Source organism: Mya arenaria, chromosome 7 (genome assembly GCF_026914265.1).
Source record: "Mya arenaria isolate MELC-2E11 chromosome 7, ASM2691426v1".
Lineage (NCBI taxonomy): Eukaryota > Metazoa > Mollusca > Bivalvia > Myida > Myidae > Mya > Mya arenaria.
In genome coordinates this window covers 12,836,992-12,857,368 of record NC_069128.1, presented here as the reverse complement: position 1 = coordinate 12,857,368, position 20,377 = coordinate 12,836,992, and the positions used below count along the sequence as shown (strand labels likewise).

The 20,377-nt window shown below is 37.8% G+C and overlaps 1 protein-coding gene across 1 annotated transcript in view; it reads right to left on the bottom strand.

The window, feature by feature from the left end:
* Window positions 1-423: 423 nt before the first annotated feature.
* Window positions 424-20,377, bottom strand: part of LOC128240466 (disintegrin and metalloproteinase domain-containing protein unc-71-like) — a 60,464-nt gene continuing 40,510 nt past the window's right edge. The window contains exons 12-24 of the mRNA XM_052957111.1: window positions 18,401-18,452; window positions 17,112-17,217; window positions 13,655-13,726; window positions 13,134-13,229; window positions 12,552-12,632; window positions 11,443-11,557; window positions 11,194-11,305; window positions 9,365-9,481; window positions 8,571-8,742; window positions 7,200-7,425; window positions 6,721-6,823; window positions 5,556-5,672; window positions 424-5,344 (exon numbers count right to left, since the gene is read on the bottom strand). Of these exons, the coding sequence (XP_052813071.1) occupies window positions 3,544-5,344; window positions 5,556-5,672; window positions 6,721-6,823; window positions 7,200-7,425; window positions 8,571-8,742; window positions 9,365-9,481; window positions 11,194-11,305; window positions 11,443-11,557; window positions 12,552-12,632; window positions 13,134-13,229; window positions 13,655-13,726; window positions 17,112-17,217; window positions 18,401-18,452 (3,170 nt within the window). The 3' untranslated portion in view covers window positions 424-3,543. The remainder of the gene's footprint in view (window positions 5,345-5,555; window positions 5,673-6,720; window positions 6,824-7,199; window positions 7,426-8,570; window positions 8,743-9,364; window positions 9,482-11,193; window positions 11,306-11,442; window positions 11,558-12,551; window positions 12,633-13,133; window positions 13,230-13,654; window positions 13,727-17,111; window positions 17,218-18,400; window positions 18,453-20,377) is intronic.

The window sequence follows — 20,377 nt, the reverse complement described above, 5'->3', positions numbered from 1 at the left end:
CACTTTCCTTCATTATGGATTTTTCATTGACATTTTTCATTGACCATGTGCTATATATTTGTAAGTCCACTTTTTACTACCAAGAGGGATTCCGGAGTTGGTCAGTCACATCTGCAGCCATTGGTCAAAAGTAAAAAGGATATCATGTTAGTTTCCAACACTTTCTTGACTGCCAACAGCCTTTCTGGTCAATGACTCAAAGAATCAATCTAATTTAAGAACATGATCTTTCTTGGTTTCGGGAAGGTTTGAGGACAAGCTGTTGAAATGTATACTGTGAATGATCTAGATTTCCATTGTTGCTATTTATATCTCTGAATGACCTACGGGTCCTCCTCAGATCCTCATGCACGGCATATATTGATTATAATTAGATTTCTTGAAGAATATGCATCAGATTTATAACAGAAAAAGGTTGACAAATGGATTCATCTTGTTCTTTATTTCCAATACATCTAATGTAAAGTATCATCAACAGGAGACAATCATATTGTAAAAAGTAGCTACAACAATCTAATCTTCATATATATGGTAAACAAGTATAAGGCATAGTAAACAATAATTCATCTACTTCATATATTGTACTACGAAACAATAGAAGCAGCAAACATTAATCAAGTCTGGCCCTCAGGCTGCATTAAAAAAAAACACATCTAAGATTTAACTTGGCTATGTTTTAGAATCTTAGTGTTGTAACTAAGGGACTATTAAATAACTGGCCAATGGACTGAATTGAATATGAATAATTGAGGCATGTTTAAGAAAAAAAAACTATATTGGATTTTGTCACTGAAGTTTGACAGGTTAGGACCCAATGTTGAATCGAGTCTAGCCTTGGAGCTACATGAATCGAGTCTAGCCTTGGAGCTACATGAATCGAGTCTAGCCTTGGAGCTACATGAATCAAGTCTAGCCTTGGAGCTACATGAATCAAGTCTAGCCTTGGAGCTACATGAATCGAGTCTAGCCTTGGAGCTACATGAATCGAGTCTAGCCTTGGAGCTACATGAATCGAGTCTAGCCTTGGAGCTACATGAATCGAGTCTAGCCTTGGAGCTACATGAATCAAGTCTAGCCTTGGAGCTACATGAATCAAGTCTAGCCTTGGAGCTACATGAATCAAGTCTAGCCTTGGAGCTACATGAATCAAGTCTAGCCTTGGAGCTACATGAATCGAGTCTAGCCTTGGAGCTACATGAATCGAGTCTAGCCTTGGAGCTACATGAATCAAGTCTAGCCTTGGAGCTACATGAATCGAGTCTAGCCTTGGAGCTATATTTTTTAGGACGCTTAGGAAACTGATATTTAACAATGCTGAAAATAAGATATACTTCCGTTCAACTAAAACAGTTCAAATGATAAGATTTCTATTTTATAAATGTCATCGACCATGTTTTTGAAAACGGGACCTTTTTTATGACAAAACAGTGTGGCAAATCATTAGGAGTGTTCAAACTAAGATACTGACGACAGAAACACTTCAACAAATGTTGATATATGCTCAAATATTGTCTTTTAAAGTCCACAGTTATGAATAGCTTTAGTAATGCTTTTAACAAAAGGTTGTTATAAAGTTATCCTATGTTTGTGTGTGAGTCCATGTGGGCGTGTGGTTTTGTGGCCGTTTTCCTTTTTTTCCTTGACTGTACCCGTGTTGGTTCGCTCCAGACTAAATCCAGAATATATTTTAATACGGAAAGTGTTATTTTTTTCTGCAATTTCAGTATTAGAGTAAAAAAGTTAAAATACAAGTGTTTTCAGATGCATTTCAAGAAAAAATAAAAATGGTGCCAAAACATGAGCGAATCCCTTTAAGCCAAAAAAATATTTTGATAGACTTTTTGGCAATGTGAATCACTGTATACAAATAAAACATGGCACCTTGACACTTCTATAGTACAGTAAAATGATGTTGAACAAGTTTATACCCCCCACCCCCAGTAAAACAAAAAATCAAATTTAAAGCTAATTTTGCATGAGAAATAGTCTGCCCCACCTGAGAAGGGTGGTCTATGAATGTAAGAGAACAGTTGTAACACAAGGCATAAAATTAAAATCTGAATTTTGATTAAAATGAGGAAAAAAAACTGAAAGTAAAAATGAATTTGGGTAATGGAGTAACAAAGATAAAAAATAAATAAAACACTTGAATAGATCCAAAGAGATACTTGAAACAAATGCATGTTATACAGTAAATGAACACATTCTAAATAAAGTTAAGATCTATTAAATGCTGTAAATAATTATACAATAGTATAACAGGTACACAAGCCTTTGTCTCTAATGAACATCTGGAAAATGAGAGACTGAAATGAAAATATGATTCTCTTTGATAATCGTCGACATCCTAAGTACGATAAACTTGTTATTCGAGGCATTGTTAATTTGGTACCAGGTGACCAAGTATAATGTTGTTATCATTTGAAGTACAGCCTGCTGATTACTAACACGTAACATAAATTACAAATATTTTTTTCGTACATATTGGATATTTACAAATGGTACCAAAATAACTCGACAGAAATCTAAGTCACATAATTGTACAGTATGGTAATACTGGTATCTAATAACTTGATTATAACAATTTACATTGAGGAGTAAAGAAGTAACTAACAAATGTTGTTTTCATGCAGAAGTATGATTATGTAAACAGTTATACGTTTATACTGGTTTTAAAACTGATGAACATTTTGGCTTGAAGCTACGGTTACTGCTGTTGATTATGTAGATGCAAATGAAAATGAAGTTCAGACTTCCGTAACAAAGTACAGGACCACGGACATAAATTTGTAAATAGTCGCCTGTCAATTTGTTTCCACTGTTAGGTATCAGATGTGAATCTTGGATGCCTTGTGACCCCATATTATGTTTTCGTTTGAAAGGGTTTTATGAGTTGGGGTCTTATGAGCAGGAAAGGAATATGTAAAAAGTAGATCAAAAACAATATTGGAAACAAGCTTTACTGGCCTTCGAAGATCTAAAAACAGGCCATTTTTCACAAACCCAAAATCAACTGCAATCACTTTTTAAGTAAGCAATTTAAGTAAGTACCATATGTAATACCCTTTTAATTGATACCAACATTATACAGGGTAACCACGCATTGAAGTCTAACAATTTTTTTCGCCAATGGCTAGATAAATGGACACTCTTAACTGTACATCAGATACCATAACCAACAAAGACCTTTCAACAGCATATAAATACCAATACTCCATCAGAGTACGTACATGTGAGCACACTTCAACAAATGAGACAGTTTTTACATAGAGTAGCACTGATAGTTAATGTATACCAAAAAACTCGTGTTCCCTTATGAATTTCTAAAAATAAATATTAAATACATATGAAGGTCTTTTGTAGATCAATAAACACAAAGATTATGATACAGTCAACATGTTTCTTATTTCAGTTAAAATTGAGTAAAATATTTGGTAAGACAAACGCAATGAACATGAATAAAACACTAGCTCAATGAACATGAAAAAGATGCTAATAAATATTGACATGATTTTATACACAATGAACTTGGAGTGAAAGCAACTAACATTCACAGATGTCCACGGTCTGTGGCTCTATTGCACTGAACCGGTTTACCAGTAGCGAATCACGCTCAGACGCCACCTCGTCACTGTTCGTCTCTTTACCCGAGAGGCCGAGACTTAGTGGTCGCTGAGCTCTCGAGTCTTTGGCAGATCTTTTATGATTCTTATTATGTTTACGATTGTCTAAGTGTGAGATTTCTTCCAAACTTCTGTCAATACACTGACTACTTTCTGTTTGTTCATAATCTGTGTCACCAAGAGGCTTGGGGTTTGGCAAGACACCATCAGGTAAGTCTGGCAAGGGATGCTGCATGTTTTTTACATCCGTAAAGTCCTTACTACAACTCCCTTCCATTTCCGGATACTGCTCATGCAAAGAGCCATCCTCATTGCTCAACAAGTCCATAGTTTCGTATTCTGAATTGACTAGGGTGTTGGTTTCAGAATTCATACTAGATGGACACTCGCTCATAGAGTTCTTCAAAGTATCTAGAGTACTAGTCCCAGAAGTCACACTACTTAGTGTCTCAGAGTTGGAACCATTCTTTAACAAGATGGGGCTCCGCTCGTAGCACCCAGCGTCAATTCTAGGGACACCATCCAGCAACTTCTGCAAGTCATTGTCCATGGGGTTGTAACTATAGCCACCTTTCTTACTAGCAGGAACCAGTTTGATCTGGTTTGGACCTGTTCTTATTACTGCACTGAAACTTGGTGGGGAGGCTGACCCCGACCTTGACTGGTTACGTGACAAATCTTCGATACTAAACCTCTCTGGGTCATGCTCACTGCCATACCCTGAACTTTTCTCATATCCGTTTCTAGAATTTGCTGTACCATTGTTCGAACTACACTCTCCGTTCTGACTTCCAAGAGGTGTGTCATTGTTGTCTCTACTGTTTATTCCTTTCTGACCATAGTTAAAAATGCTCCTGATATTTATTGGATTCATTGGCGGTGGTATATTAATGTGAGGTAAAGGGGATTCTATGTCATCCAATGAAAAGATGCCACCATCTGGATTATTATGATGTAGAACATATTTGCTCCACTGACTACCCAGCAGTGGTCTTAATGCAGTACATGTGCTACCACTGGTTATAGAATTTGGACTCTGTGGATCCTGGCTGCTAGCAGGGTAACGATGATCTTCAGTTGAGCTTGATCGAACATCCTCCGACGTAGAGGGAGAAATCTGAACCGGCGGATCATCTGGCGATGGGGACAGGTCAATGGTGTTGCGATCTATTGTTTGTAATAACTCGTCCAGATTTCGCATCCGTAGCACCCGAGATTTTGGTGGTGATTGTAAATTCTGCATCCACACATTAGGCCTTTGAGTCAAATGTGCCATATCATACCCACCAAACTTCCTAGGCGGTGACGGTGATCTGTTCTGTAGTCCAAGGTTACTGAATGGTGGTGGCAACATAAAATCAAAACTGGATGACTCAATCATGTTATCAAGTGCATCAACAGATTTTTCTGGCTCTTCAGAGGTTCCGAAGATATCCTGAATCTCCCCAGCCTCCGTATCCTCCTCATCGATTTCATCATATGGACCAACGCTGTCTCTCTCGCTTTTACTGGACGATGTAGCGGTGTTAGACTCGCTACTACGTCTATCATTGGCGTATTTCATAGCACTGTATGCCCCCTTCAGGATTCCCTTCTCCGGTTTGGCGCTATTTGGATCGGAGATTATCATCGGTGGGGGAGGTAAATCCATGTCACTCTCGCTGGCAGATTTACTCCCCTTGGATTTCTTCTTCGTCTTCTTCTTTTTCTTCTTTTCATCCCTAAAATGACAAGAAACATTAATCTAAGTCTAAATAGGTTAAGTTCACTACATTTTGGTAAGATACTAAACACTTTTTATATAAGCATGTTTGAATGTCTCTTGGCCTTTCAAACATTTACCTTTTTAATTTGCGAAGTTTTTCAAAAAAAAAAAAAAAAAAAATTGAATCAAGTTTAAAACCAGCCAGCCTAATTTCCCCAATGTATCACCTGTATGAAGGCAGGGAACCAAACTTGATGAGTTTGTTCGCAGACTCAGTCTCTCCTTCTTCACAATGGCGAGCTAGCTTCTTCTTCTTCTGACGTGAAGACATTGGACTACGGCGCCTTGAAAAACATCAAAATAGAGGCATGAAAGGGAGAGCGTTCCATGTGCTTCCAATTAAGTTTCTAATGTCACTTTTAACAGTTTTATCTGCCAGACCTTGTAAGAATATGAACAATAAGGTGTATTATTATTATCTAAATCCAGGGCCCATAGATTATGAACAGTTTCACGTCCGAGTTCAAACTATGACTTAGAAAAGCATCTTTATTTAATTACAAAAAAATCATCTTTATTTCATTCGTTCCACAAAAATAAATGTCAATAATTGTACAATTTTAAATAGGTATAAAATTCAGCAAATTTCATAATCAATACTGGACTATATGGAAATGTACACTGAAATGAGAATTTGCAAATCTGCCACTTGAGGATGAACTCAGATTTGAGACTGTTAATGATCATGGCACCAGATGAGTCAATCGTGCTGGAGGATGAACTCAGATTTGAGACTGTTAATGATCATGGCACCAGATGAGTCAGTCATGCTGGAGGATGAACTCAGATTTGAGACTGTTTATGATCATGGCACCAGATGAGTCAGTCATGCTGGAGGATGAACTCAGATTTGAGACTGTTAATGATCATGGCACCAGATGAGTCAGTCGTGCTGGAGGATGAACTCAGATTTGAGACTGTTAATGATCATGGCACCAGATGAGTCAGTCGTGCTGGAGGATGAACTCAGATTTGAGACTGTTAATGATCATGGCACCAGATGAGTCAGTCGTGCTGGAGGATGAACTCAGATTTGAGACTGTTAATGATCATGGCACCAGATGAGTCAGTCGTGCTGGAGGATGAACTCAGATTTGAGACTGTTAATGATCATGGCACCAGATGAGTCAGTCCTGGTGAACTCATAATTATTAGTGAGATGGTCCTTTTTTGTTTTCATAAAGAAATATAGTATAAACTACTTCTGCATGTACAAGCTAATCATAATAGTTCTAATGTTTTAATCCAGTATCCTTCATTGAATGGAATTGATTAGTTTTTACCTAAAATGTTTATATTGTTGTAAAAGTAAAAACAGAACAAAGTGTTTACCTGTAGCATAGGAAGGACATGGCAAACAGCAGTGCCAGCCCTCCAACAACACTGGCAAGGATAATCATCATCCACTTAGTATCCATCCAGCTTGACTCATTTGCTGAAATATAGGATAAATTTGTGAAACAGAGGCTAAATAGTTTAGCCAGCCCTCCAGACATGCCGGAGAGGATAATCATTCTCCATTTGTCCATACGACCTGCCATGTTAGCTCAGACAGCCAAAAACACTGGGTAAACCATAACAATATGAACTCAGGAATGTAAAGTGAAATTCAATTTGATCTACCCGGTACTACTTACAGAATCATAGTGAGCAAGATGAAATCATACATTAGTAACTCTTAACTAACGATATGCCTTCAAGGACTGAAAGAGTTAAATAGTTATGCATAAAATTGATCATGATAAAAGCAACTAATAAATGCCTAAATTAAACACTGTTTTTTTTTTGTTAAAACCAGAATTTCAACAAACCTTGGACAACAGCAGCGGAGGCCACGTCAGTTGACTGTGGTGACTTAGTGGTCAAGGTCACATTAAGTGGTATGGCCTTGACATTCTTCTGAGTTGTGGGAGGAGCGGGGGTTGTTGTCAACAGGGAGTGGAGAGACAGAGCGGGGCGTGATTCATTCAGCGGAAGGGAGCAGTCAACACCTGCCCACATGTCCTCACAAAAACATGTGTCCTCCTTTGTACATATCTGTCGGGAGAGAATCAACGAACGTTGGTTAATTTCAAATGTTGATGATAGGCTTCCCTCCAAGTACAAACACACAGAACCTATGTATTGTGTTAAATAATATCGAGGTAAAAGGTGCCAACTTCCAATTTCAACATTAGGAAAAGAAAATGGAAAAAATTGAAAATATTGAAATCCCTTCATTTTCTGTTAAGACTATGATGGTCTCATATTGCCTAGACTAACTAGAATGACTATAGATTGCTTATCATGTTGTGAACGTTAGAAGACAAGGTATACTGTATAACACATTATTTTTGCATTATTAGAGATTCATAAACATGAAGACAATATTAATGATAATTATCAACTATTTTCTAGTATTTAACCCCAGCTTGACCAGTAAGATAAACAATTAGCCAGAAAAGTTCCCGGGAAAAGGAGATAACTGATTGTAGCACCTCTGTTGTTGAATATATACAGCCTAGTTTTATTGGTAAAAGGTTACAAGTAAAGTTAGCACCATTTTCCACTGCAAATAGTTTACATTTTGTTGGTATGCATGTACCAACTGCACTTGGAACCTTTTACCTAAACAAATATTCCCTGAAAGTAGTTAGCTCAATATAATTCTATAAATTTTTCTCATATAAGGAATGAACTTGAACTAGAAAATTTACCCACATATAAAAGGTACCTTGTATGCTTGAAAAAACACAAAATGTCATATTCAACCAAAAATGATGTTGAAACCTTTTACCTTTGAACCCTCACTATTGTCCTCATTAGTTTATATATCTTTTTTAGTTCAATTGTGGCGTAAGATGATTGTTTATATAACCAAGCTAAAGTTCTTTTCCTGGTTAGAAACTTGGATTACTAGTACTTGTATCCATTCTGGGTCATATGAAAGTACCCCTTGTGGGGATTGGACCATCTTAGTTGATAGACAGTTATCAAGACCCTTAGACCACTCTAGCATATGATGTTTCAGAACAGAAAATTAAAGAAATCCATATCACAATTCTTATCACAATTCTAAGTTGATATTTGGTTAGATAGTAAACCCAATTTTAAGTCTAGAAACTCTTCATGCAGTATGAAGAATTTTCTATTTGCCATCAGTACATTAATATATACATATATGACATGTCTTAGAGACCTACCCCATGACCGGAGCAGACAACATCCCCGGAGGTGCCCGGACATTTGAGTGGCGCTAGGTTAGCAAGAGGAACACACTTCCTGTTCATACAGACATGATCGTCCCCACATCTTGTACCATCCAGAACAATTCCGAGGTTGGGCAGAGCTAGTGTTGATGGTCCGTATACAGTTCTGTAAAAGCAGACAATAAAACTGTTTCTACCAAACAAATAACAAAACAGAAACATTGTTTTAGTTTCTCCAGAAAAATACACTTGTATTTAGATGTGATCATTCCCACCTGTTGTTCTGTCTAGAAACAAAGTTCCGAGTTTCCGCACCTATACTGATGGACCAAGTGCTGTCCTTGAGTAATGAAAGTGAATCTTTAAAGGAAATTTGCTTTGCTCTCAATTTTCTGTTCATACAGATTCATGGACATCACTACACAGGTGTACAATCTGACCTCCATACAAGATATGAATGTTGATGTTGATGTTAGTGGGGTATTTCTAATGAGACATTGTCTTGTCAACTCAGGAGCCCATATCTATTCCAGAGCAACATAACAGTTTATAGCAATTGCTTTAAGCTTGATTGGGACGGAAGGTGATCATTCATAGTATCACTATCGAGTTCATTTATCTGGTAGAAACCAGTACTGATGTTTTAAGAGGCCATGAGATGTTTCCACTGATGGGGATCAAAACCATATCCTCTACATGAGCGGTAGACACCAACTTGATGCTCACGCTCTTAATTTTATCATTATCCAGTTGCTTAGTAAGATTTTATTAATTGCAATATAACTCACTTGCACTCAAACTCCAATCCGTTAGAAGAGAACGTGGTTTTAGACGAGTCTTTATCTGGTCCATACAATGGTTCATGGTGACCTCCGGAGCAGTGGAGCAGTCCACACGGAATGTCCCTGGAAGTAGCGGTAATGAGATACATAAGATTTCTACCGAAACGAATAACAAGTACTCATGTGTATCTATGATCTTGGATTGAATGTATTTTAACTATGATCTTGGATCGAATGTATTTTAACTACGATCTTGGATCGAATGTATTTTAACTATGATCTTGGATCGAATGTAGTTTAACTACGATCTTGGATCGAATGTAGTTTAACTACGATCTTGGATCGAATGTAGTTTAACTACGATCTTGGATCGAATGTAGTTTAACTACGATCTTGGATCGAATGTAGTTTAACTACGATCTTGGATCGAATGTAGTTTAACTACGATCTTGGATCGAATGTTGTTTAACTACGATCTTGGATCGAATGTAGTTTAACTACGATCTTGGATCGAATGTAGTTTAACTACGATCTTGGATCGAATGTATTTTAACTAGGATCTTGGATCGAATGTATTTTAACTAGGATCTTGGATCGAATGTATTTTAACTAGGATCTTGGATTGAATGTATTTTAACTACGATCATGGATTGAATGTATTTTAACTAGGATCTTGGATCAAATGCATTTTAACTACGATCTTGGATCGAATGTTTTTTAACTATGATCTTGGATCATTTTAACTAGGATCTTGGATCGAATGTATTTTAACTAGGATCTTGGATTGAATGTATTTTAACTAGTATCTTGGATTGAATGTATTTTAACTATGATCATGGATTGAATGTATTTTAACTATGATCTTGGATTGAATGTATTTTAACTATGATCTTGGATTGAATGTATTTTAACTACGATCTTGGATCGAATGTAGTTTAACTACAATCTTGGATCGAATGTAGTTTAACTACGATCTTGGATCGAATGTATTTTAACTATGATCTTGGATCGAATGTATTTTAACTATGATCTTGGATCGAATGTATTTTAACTATGATCTTGGATTGAATAAATTTTAGCTATGATCTTGGATTGAATGTATTATAACAATGATCTTGGATTGAATAAATTTTAGCTATGATCTTGGATGGAATGTATTTTAACTATGATCTTGGATTGAATGTATTTTAACTATGATCTTGGATTGAATGTATTTTAGCTATGATCTTGGATCGAATGTATTTTAACTATGATCTTGGATCGAATGTATTTTAACTACGATCTTGGATCGAATGTATTTTAACTATTTTATGTTTTTTTATGTGTTTAAGCTCTGAAGCAAAATTTCAATGAAACTGGGCCAATTCTAAGAATAAGGCTAGTGGTGAATAAATTGCCAATGTGGTAGTCTTTTTGGACACATTGGACTGACTGTTCAGGACTTTGTTAAAGTTAACAATGCTATTAATGTTATCCTACACATTTTTTTGCCAAATTGTGAATTTTTCATACTGTAATTTCCTTAAAAAATTGCATTTTTTGAGTGAACATGTTAAAATTGACCATTTTATATTTAAACTTTCCTTATAAGTATAGGCCTGTTTTGGTACAGAATCACGGTTCTTATACAAGAAATATATCCCTACCTACCTTATTATTTTGGGAGATGTAAGACTTAGTGGAAAAAACAACAACTTTTTATTTGACCTTACCAGATATCAATGTAACAACTCAACCAAATCGTTTTCAAGGTTTCATGATTTTTATTTATTTCCACAAAATTGTTTAAAAAAATGATCTTACATTAAATGAAATTAAATGAATATTTCCCTTACTCAGGCATGCACTTGGCGAAGGAGCCCGTACTGTTGTCCTTCCCACAATGCCCATTGAAGTTTCCTGTTGGATTGAATCGCTCGTAACACTGGTGGTCGGCAGTGGACGCCTCTGGAAGTCGGGAGTACACATATGTTCAGAGTTACATACTATTAAATATGAGGTTCTTGCACAATTGGCACGATCTTTATATCCTAAATTTGAATTATTATGATGCTTTTTACACATGTAAGATCAAAACTATTTACCAGTTCCCCAGATGTGTTGACACTGTTTATCGAGGGTGGGGCAGACTCCGCCCATACAGTAGCCTGTGTGGTTGTTGCAAGTATGGCCATCCTTGGCGTAGTTATTGACTGGGCACTGTTACAACAATAGGAGAGTATAGTAAGCAATAGTGTTATACTACATACATGTATGTACAAACAGGTAGACATAACATGGGTTGCTGCAATTATTTTTCTTTAACATGTTTCACACATTACTTATATACAAGAATTATAAATATTCCTGTTATAAACTTCTACAATTACTCCACAGCCTGAAATACTAGAGGCATCACAGAGTGTGATAAGGGCCCCCAAATGATAGCATATTTGACAGGGTTGCAACTTGATGGCAAGTAACTAGTCAACTGAGATAACTATGCAGATAATGGTCTATGCTGTAAACTGATGCCTTTAGATCATTTTCTCAGAGCCATTTCAATTTCAATTATGGTAACTAATATACACATTTTTTGTATTCATTAAATTAAAGATTTACTTTTGTATGATTATGATAAAACAACTAAAATTCTTGCATCGTGTACATTCAAGTTCCCATTGCCATTCTGTCCAAGCCAAAGCAACATCAATATCATTTTTCTAAACATAATAAATACCAAGGGAGTTAACTTTTGGGATATGCTAAAGCACTATGGTTTAACAAATGGGTACAAAAATCATATTGCCATCAACCAATTTCAGATATCTACTCTCTTCCTGTCATGTTTTATACTTCTCACTTGCGAGTTACAAGGAAGATTATTTGAGAATGAAAGGACAGTTGTGTTTTTAGATTGTGCTCAAGTCCCTATTTCTTTTACCTAATTCTTCAAAAAAAAAAAATGACCTCTTTCACAATCCCTTTTAGTACATCAAGGTAAAACATTTGGTAAAGATGGGTCCCAGAAATATGATTCTTGTACAACACTCAGTACCACATTGTCAATTTTTCATCTAGTGATGATTCAAGCATCATTCACTTCCGTCCAAAATTGTGCATGTTGTTATGAAAATTGGCAAACTTTATTATGAAGGGAGATTGTTACTTTTACCAGACCTCATTGAATATAGAAACATGGTACGATTCTTACCTGGGCATCCTGACCTGTACAGAACTCTGGCACGTCACAATCGTAGGATTTCTCCCGACAAACATAGTCTGATGACAGGTACTGTAACAATACACAAACAATTATAACATACCTTACTAGCTCAAAATGTCTCATGTTATTACTTTATGGTGTATGAACTTTAATTCATACTATTGTGATGAAAGATGACAACTTATAGATTCATGCTCCAGTCCATTTCCTCGAGAAACCAGTACTGGTGTCCATTTTGCGAGTTCATGGGTATGTAACTCTGTTGGGGATGGATCCCACAACCTCCTGGGTGAAATGCAGAAACCTTTAATATAAGACTATGATTGTTTCGTCGTATAATCGAACGAATGAATTTCGACTATGAACAGCTAATAAACAGAGATGCTTGTCAAAATGATTATGATAAAAAAGGGATACCCTGTCAGGAAAAACTCCCTCCAAATACAGAATTTGGAAAAAATGACCCTGAGCTTTTCACAAAACAGAGATCCAATATAAACCACAAAACTTTCCCAAATATGATCTTGATTGTGCCTGAACTCAACCCAAATACCAACAGTTTCCACTTACAGTACAATTATGACAGCACTCGCCACTCCTACACTGGGCCCAGTGCTTCAGCAGACAAGTGTAAGGGTCACAGCAGGGGTCGATATATACACATTCCTGCAACCATGAACATTGGAGTAAAATGTGTCTGTAAAACATTGATATCATCATTGAAGAAAACCTGGTAAGCATTTGACATCGCTCTGTCTGGTATTGTCTGTTGATCAAGGTGCATCATTTCACACCCACACTAGCCAGAGTTAAGGTAAAATAACTGCACTGACATTCGTGTAGCAGACATGAGTAGCAAGTTTCCAATAATAATTTTTAATCTTGTTTTGTTATGGCTGTAAACATGTTTTCTCTTACACTGTGACACTGGCTCAACCATCAACACCAAAACAAGTGAATACAATAAGAAACTTGGTTGTGACTGTATCACACACGAAACAAGGAAGGTCAAAAGATAAAAATTTGTAAGCGAACTTTTCTGTATATCTCTTATATCTGTCTAATGGATAACTAGTTTGTACATATCTCACCTCAGGCGTCCCACAGTCACACTCCTCCCCTCTCTCTACATGTCGGTTACCACACGTCTGCGGAAACACCGGCTAAAAGCAGAGACAATGGTGTCACAAATAACCAAAATAAGTGCTTAATCGATCTATAATTCTTATAACATACTTGCTTCCATTCTCCATACTTTGTTAATATAACCAAACCAGTATACTAAGCTACACTGTCGAAAAGTTTACACAAACTAAAAGTTCAGAGACACCCTGTAATCATTATGTTCAAGATATCACCCACCTGTGGCTCATTGTTGAGACAGTCCGTAATCCCAATGTTCAAGATATCACCCACCTGTGGCTCATTGTTGAGACAGTCCGTAATCCCAATGTTCAAGATATCACCCACCTGGGGCTCATTGTTGAGACAGTCCGTAATCCCAATGTTCAAGATATCACCCACCTGTGGCTCATTGTTGAGACAGTCTGTAATCCCCATGTTCAAGATATCACCCACCTGGGGCTCATTGTTGAGACAGTCAGTAATCCCCATGTTCAAGATATCACCCACCTGTGGCTCATTGTTGAGACAGTCAGTAATCCCAATGTTCAAGATATCACCCACCTGTGGCTCATTGTTGAGACAGCCAGTAATCCCCATGTTCAAGATATCACCCACCTGGGGCTCATGGTTGAGATAGTCCGTAATCCTAATGTTCAAGATATCACCCACCTGGGGCTCATTGTTGAGACAGTCCGTAATCCCCATGTTCAAGATATCACCCACCTGGGGCTCATTGTTGAGACAGTCAGTAATCCCCATGTTCAAGATATCACCCACCTGTGGCTCATTGTTGAGACAGTCTGTAATCCCCATGTTCAAGATATCACCCACCTGTGGCTCATTGTTGAGACAGTCAGTAATCCCAATGTTCAAGATATCACCCACCTGTGGCTCATTGTTGTGACAGTCAGTAATCCCCATGTTCAAGATATCACCCACCTGTGGCTCATTGTTGAGACAGTCCGTAATTCCAATGTTCAAGATATCACCCACCTGTGGCTCATTGTTGAGACAGCCAGTAATCCCCATGTTCAAGATATCACCCACCTGGGGCTCATGGTTGAGACAGTCCGTAATCCCAATGTTCAAGATATCACCCACCTGGGGCTCATTGTTGAGACAGTCAGTAATCCCCATGTTCAAGATATCACCCACCTGGGGCTCATTGTTGAGACAGTCCGTAATCCCAATGTTCAAGATATCACCCACCTGTGGCTCATTGTTGAGACAGTCTGTAATCCCCATGTTCAAGATATCACCCACCTGTGGCTCATTGTTGAGACAGTCAGTAATCCCCATGTTCAAGATATCACCCACCTGGGGCTCATTGTTGAGACAGTCCGTAATCCCCATGTTCAAGATATCACCCACCTGGGGCTCATTGTTGAGACAGTCAGTAATCCCCATGTTCAAGATATCACCCACCTGTGGCTCATTGTTGAGACAGTCAGTAATCCCCATGTTCAAGATATCACCCACCTGGGGCTCATTGTTGAGACAGTCCGTAATCCCCATGTTCAAGATATCACCCACCTGTGGCTCATTGTTGAGAAAGTCCGTAATCCCCATGTTCAAGATATCACCCACCTGTGGCTCATTGTTGAGACAGTCTGTAATCCCCATGTTCAAGATATCACCCACCTGTGGCTCATTGTTGAGACAGTCCGTAATCCCCATGTTCAAGATATCACCCATCTGTGGCTCATTGTTGAGACAGTCCATAATCCCAATGTTCAAGATATCACCCACCTGTGGCTCATTGTTGAGACAGTCAGTAATCCCCATGTTCAAGATATCACCCACCTGGGGCTCATTGTTAAGACAGACCGTAATCCCAATGTTCAAGATATCACCCACCTGGGGCTCATTGTTGAGACAGTCTGTAATCCCCATGTTCAAGATATCACCCACCTGTGGCTTATTGTTGAGACAGTCCGTAATCCCCATGTTCAAGATATCACCCACCTGTGGCTCATTGTTGAGACAGTCAGTAATCCCCATGTTCAAGATATCACCCACCTGGGGCTCATTGTTAAGACAGACCGTAATCCCAATGTTCAAGATATCACCCACCTGGGGCTCATTGTTGAGACAGACCATAATCCCAATGTTCAAGATATCACCCACCTGGGGCTCATTGTTGAGACAGTCTGTAATCCCCATGTTCAAGATATCACCCACCTGTGGCTCATTGTTGAGACAGTCCGTAATCCCCATGTTCAAGATATCACCCACCTGTGGATCATTGTTGTGACAGTCAGTAATCCCCATGTTCAAGATATCACCCACCTGTGGCTCATTGTTGAGACAGTCCGTAATCCCAATGTTCAAGATATCACCCACCTGTGGCTCATTGTTGAGACAGCCAGTAATCCCCATGTTCAAGATATCACCCACCTGGGGCTCATGGTTGAGACAGTCCGTAATCCCAATGTTCAAGATATCACCCACCTGGGGCTCATTGTTGAGACAGTCAGTAATCCCCATGTTCAAGATATCACCCACCTGGGGCTCATTGTTGAGACAGTCCGTAATCCCAATGTTCAAGATATCACCCACCTGTGGCTCATTGTTGAGACAGTCTGTAATCCCCATGTTCAAGATATCACCCACCTGGGGCTCATTGTTGAGACAGTCAGTAATCCCCATGTTCAAGATATCACCCACCTGGGGCTCATTGTTGAGACAGTCCGTAATCCCCATGTTCAAGATATCACCCACCTGTGGCTCATTGTTGAGAAAGTCCGTAATCCCCATGTTCAAGATATCACCCACCTGTGGCTCATTGTTGAGACAGTCTGTAATCCCCATGTTCAAGATATCACCCACCTGTGGCTCATTGTTGAGACAGTCCGTAATCCCCATGTTCAAGATATCACCCATCTGTGGCTCATTGTTGAGACAGTCCATAATCCCAATGTTCAAGATATCACCCACCTGGGGCTCATTGTTGAGACAGTCAGTAATCCCCATGTTCAAGATATCACCCACCTGGGGCTCATTGTTAAGACAGACCGTAATCCCAATGTTCAAGATATCACCCACCTGGGGCTCATTGTTGAGACAGTCTGTAATCCCCATGTTCAAGATATCACCCACCTGTGGCTTATTGTTGAGACAGTCCGTAATCCCCATGTTCAAGATATCACCCATCTGTGGCTCATTGTTGAGACAGTCCGTAATCCCAATGTTCAAGATATCACCCACCTGTGGCTCATTGTTGAGACAGTCAGTAATCCCCATGTTCAAGATATCACCCACCTGGGGCTCATTGTTAAGACAGACCGTAATCCCAATGTTCAAGATATCACCCACCTGGGGCTCATTGTTGAGACAGACCATAATCCCAATGTTCAAGATATCACCCACCTGGGGCTCATTGTTGAGACAGTCCGTAATCCCCATGTTCAAGATATCACCCACCTGTGGCTTATTGTTGAGACAGTCTGTAATCCCCATGTTCAAGGAAATATCCCAGTCCTTGTAGCTACACTCAGAAAACATGCGCGAGTGACGCTCCTCTCCAGACCTGAAGAACAATCATTGATTCTATGCTTAATCTAGTAGAAACAAGAGTGTCGCACAGAGGGTGCCAAGTGTCCCCTACAGGTTTAAAGCCTTGTAAAAAGGATGAGTGTGTCTCAAGAATCTCCATGAAAACTTTAACATATCCAACCAATAAATCATAGCTGTTTAAGTCACCCAAGGCCATGTGATAGTGAACTAATGGCATTTACAGTAAACTTTATCCATCAGAATGCAACAGTTTTAGCAGTGAAACCTACCAGATCACCCATGTCTCCTTTTGATGTATTGCCCTCTATCCACATACTGAGTTCCAACCTAGCTTTGATACTTTTTGAGTTATCACAGGACCAAGACTTTTGTGGATGGATGGAAGGACGGACAGACACACAGAGGGTTAACCTTAAGTCCCCTTCGGTAAAACTGGTAGGGACTAACAACCAACACAGCATGCATGTGAGCTTGTATATGAACTTAGATGTAGAGGCAAACGTTAAAGTTAATCTTAAAAGTTGTCTGCTAAATTTGCCTTTAACTTGTCCTTGTAGACTCATTGTTATGAGTTGTAGACTCATAGTTTAAATTGGTTGTTTGGTTAGTGCACTCCCTTCTCACAGGTGACACAGGTTCAATTACCGGCTTGAGCACATGTGAGTTTGGTTGGTAGTCGCCAAGCCGGACACGCTCCTCGTTCTCCAGTTTCCCCCACAACAAGAGACAATTCTCTCACTTAAAGCCGTTCGAAAATTAATGTTTTATGGCTAAAACCATTACTAACGGTTTAAGAAAAATGCATAAAACATCAATTTTTGAACTTAAATATAAAAATCTGCGATCTAATTTTTTTGTCAGCAGTCTCATATAACTGGTTTCCATGCATTTTTGCAAAAAATGGCTCATTCAAAAACAAAATATAAAGAAGTTGTCAAAACGTTCAATCTGTGAGACTGCAGCTTTAACATAGTGCCAATGGAAATGATTTAGTATAAGATAATATAACTTTATTCACAATAGTTTCCTCATGCTATTGTACATGTAATTCCAAACTTGTACAATGTACACATATCTTGATGGTGTAATGCACCAACAAGTAGTCCACATGTACATGTACAAGTAGTGTTTCACAACCCCTTTATTGTTACAGAATTGCCAACATCCTTAGTCAAGAAACACTTAAATCAACTTACAAGACCTCAGTAGACATGATACACCCAAACTCATCATTGCAGGCACACCCTCCTGGAAAACGAAATACAGAAAATATATATAATATTAATATATATAAATCAAATTATATCAAAATATTTTTTATTTCTGTTTTCGTGCTTTCTTTGTTTGTCATACAAAGATTATAAATGTTTGATGGCTATAAGATGACATTGGCATTACCAGTAAATGTTATTGTGTTTGTATAGGTCAATGGGCGTTACTCAAGGAATATATCCGCCAGAATGGCACATTGTAATATTTAGAAAAAAATATGGTTCGAAAACTGATCTATGTATTTTTTATATCATTACAAAACACATCATCTTGGGGCTAATACCAGAAGAATTCAAGTGACATTCAAATGTAGAAGTATTGACATCTTCTGGTATTAGGCCGCAACTTTTATAAACAAGGGAGATAACTTTGGGGATATGTATTACTGAGTATTGGTTAAAAAATGGGTTCAAACATAATGACATGAACTTTTTTCAGATTTTCACTCTTGTCCAGAAACATTTTAGAAATAATTTCCCATACAGGCCACACTATGTTAAGCCTATAATGCACAAAAGAATATATTTACTTTTTATTAAAAACATGTAAAATTCAAGCTATTTATGTCTATTTTCAGGAGTGTTTAAATGATAGAGAAGATTAAGTCAAGTCAAGAATAATACAGCTGACAACAGTATTCTTTGCTGAGCAAATACAACATGCAAGCATAATATGAACAAACATTCTGTTTACATAAACACAAAAAGTTGAGAGTAATAAAAATGGTGTATCTATCACTATTTCGATTTTATATAAAATTAGGCAAACTCAATAACATAAACGAAGATGCTGTATTCTTTTGACTTTGTATGAATCAGTAAAAAACAGAAACAAACAATGACAACAAGAATGTGCATACGTCAACAGACAAAGAAACTATTTATGGATGAATTAAACAAAATAATAGCCATCACTGGATGTGATAAGGCCCCTGAATGATAGCATCTTTAACAGCAAAGACATCTGAATGCATGTTTTAAATCCATCGATATAGCTATGAAAATATTTGCCATGCAGAAAATGTTGCTCTTAGATCATTAATATTTCATGTGAGATTCTTCAAACACTATTGAATTATATATATACAAAGTTCGTTTTTACAGTAAAGGGATGTGGATGGATAGGTGGACAGGCGGGTGTGGGCACATTCTATGTAACCCTAATAAAACCCATTTAATTGCTTGCTGAATGGCTGCTGTCTTTAAATACAGACAGTAGACAGACAGAAGTGTTTATTGTCAGAGACTATATAGATCCTTTGAAGCACATACAGAAACAAGCACTTGACAATAATCATGGTGTTCAGACGAACAACAGTCAAACACACATCGACAAGGAATCTACCTTCATGATACAAGTATCTCCACACTTCTGAATGCACGCAAATATAATACAATACAATTATACATAAGTTTTTTAGTTAACGGTTTGCATAAGTGGATCAATTCATAGCAAGGAGTAAGGCCATCCAATATTGATTCTTTGTTTAGCATAAAACTGGCTTGGAGGATTTGGGTATTCGAAACCAAAAACAAATATCACAAATAAAAAGCATAACTTTATGAACAAGTATCATAATGGAATGTGCTAAGATGAGAATCATAAACCAGAAGAAGATATGACTTGAGTTATTCATGAACCTTCAACAGTTACTGTTTGTCTTTTGAATGGGTTTTGAATGTATTACAAAGACGTTAATATACTGATCATGCAGGTTTCTTTATTCTCGAAAGTTTTTTTTCCTGTCTTGTAGGTACCAAAGTGGAGGCTGAAGTTAAACATTGAATCAATTTGGAATGGCCTAAGCTATATTAAGAGAATTAAGAGCAGTTTTATATGTGTTAGTATAGTTCTTACCTCTTTATGTTTCAACAAAATAAAGATGTATAAATCATGCTACA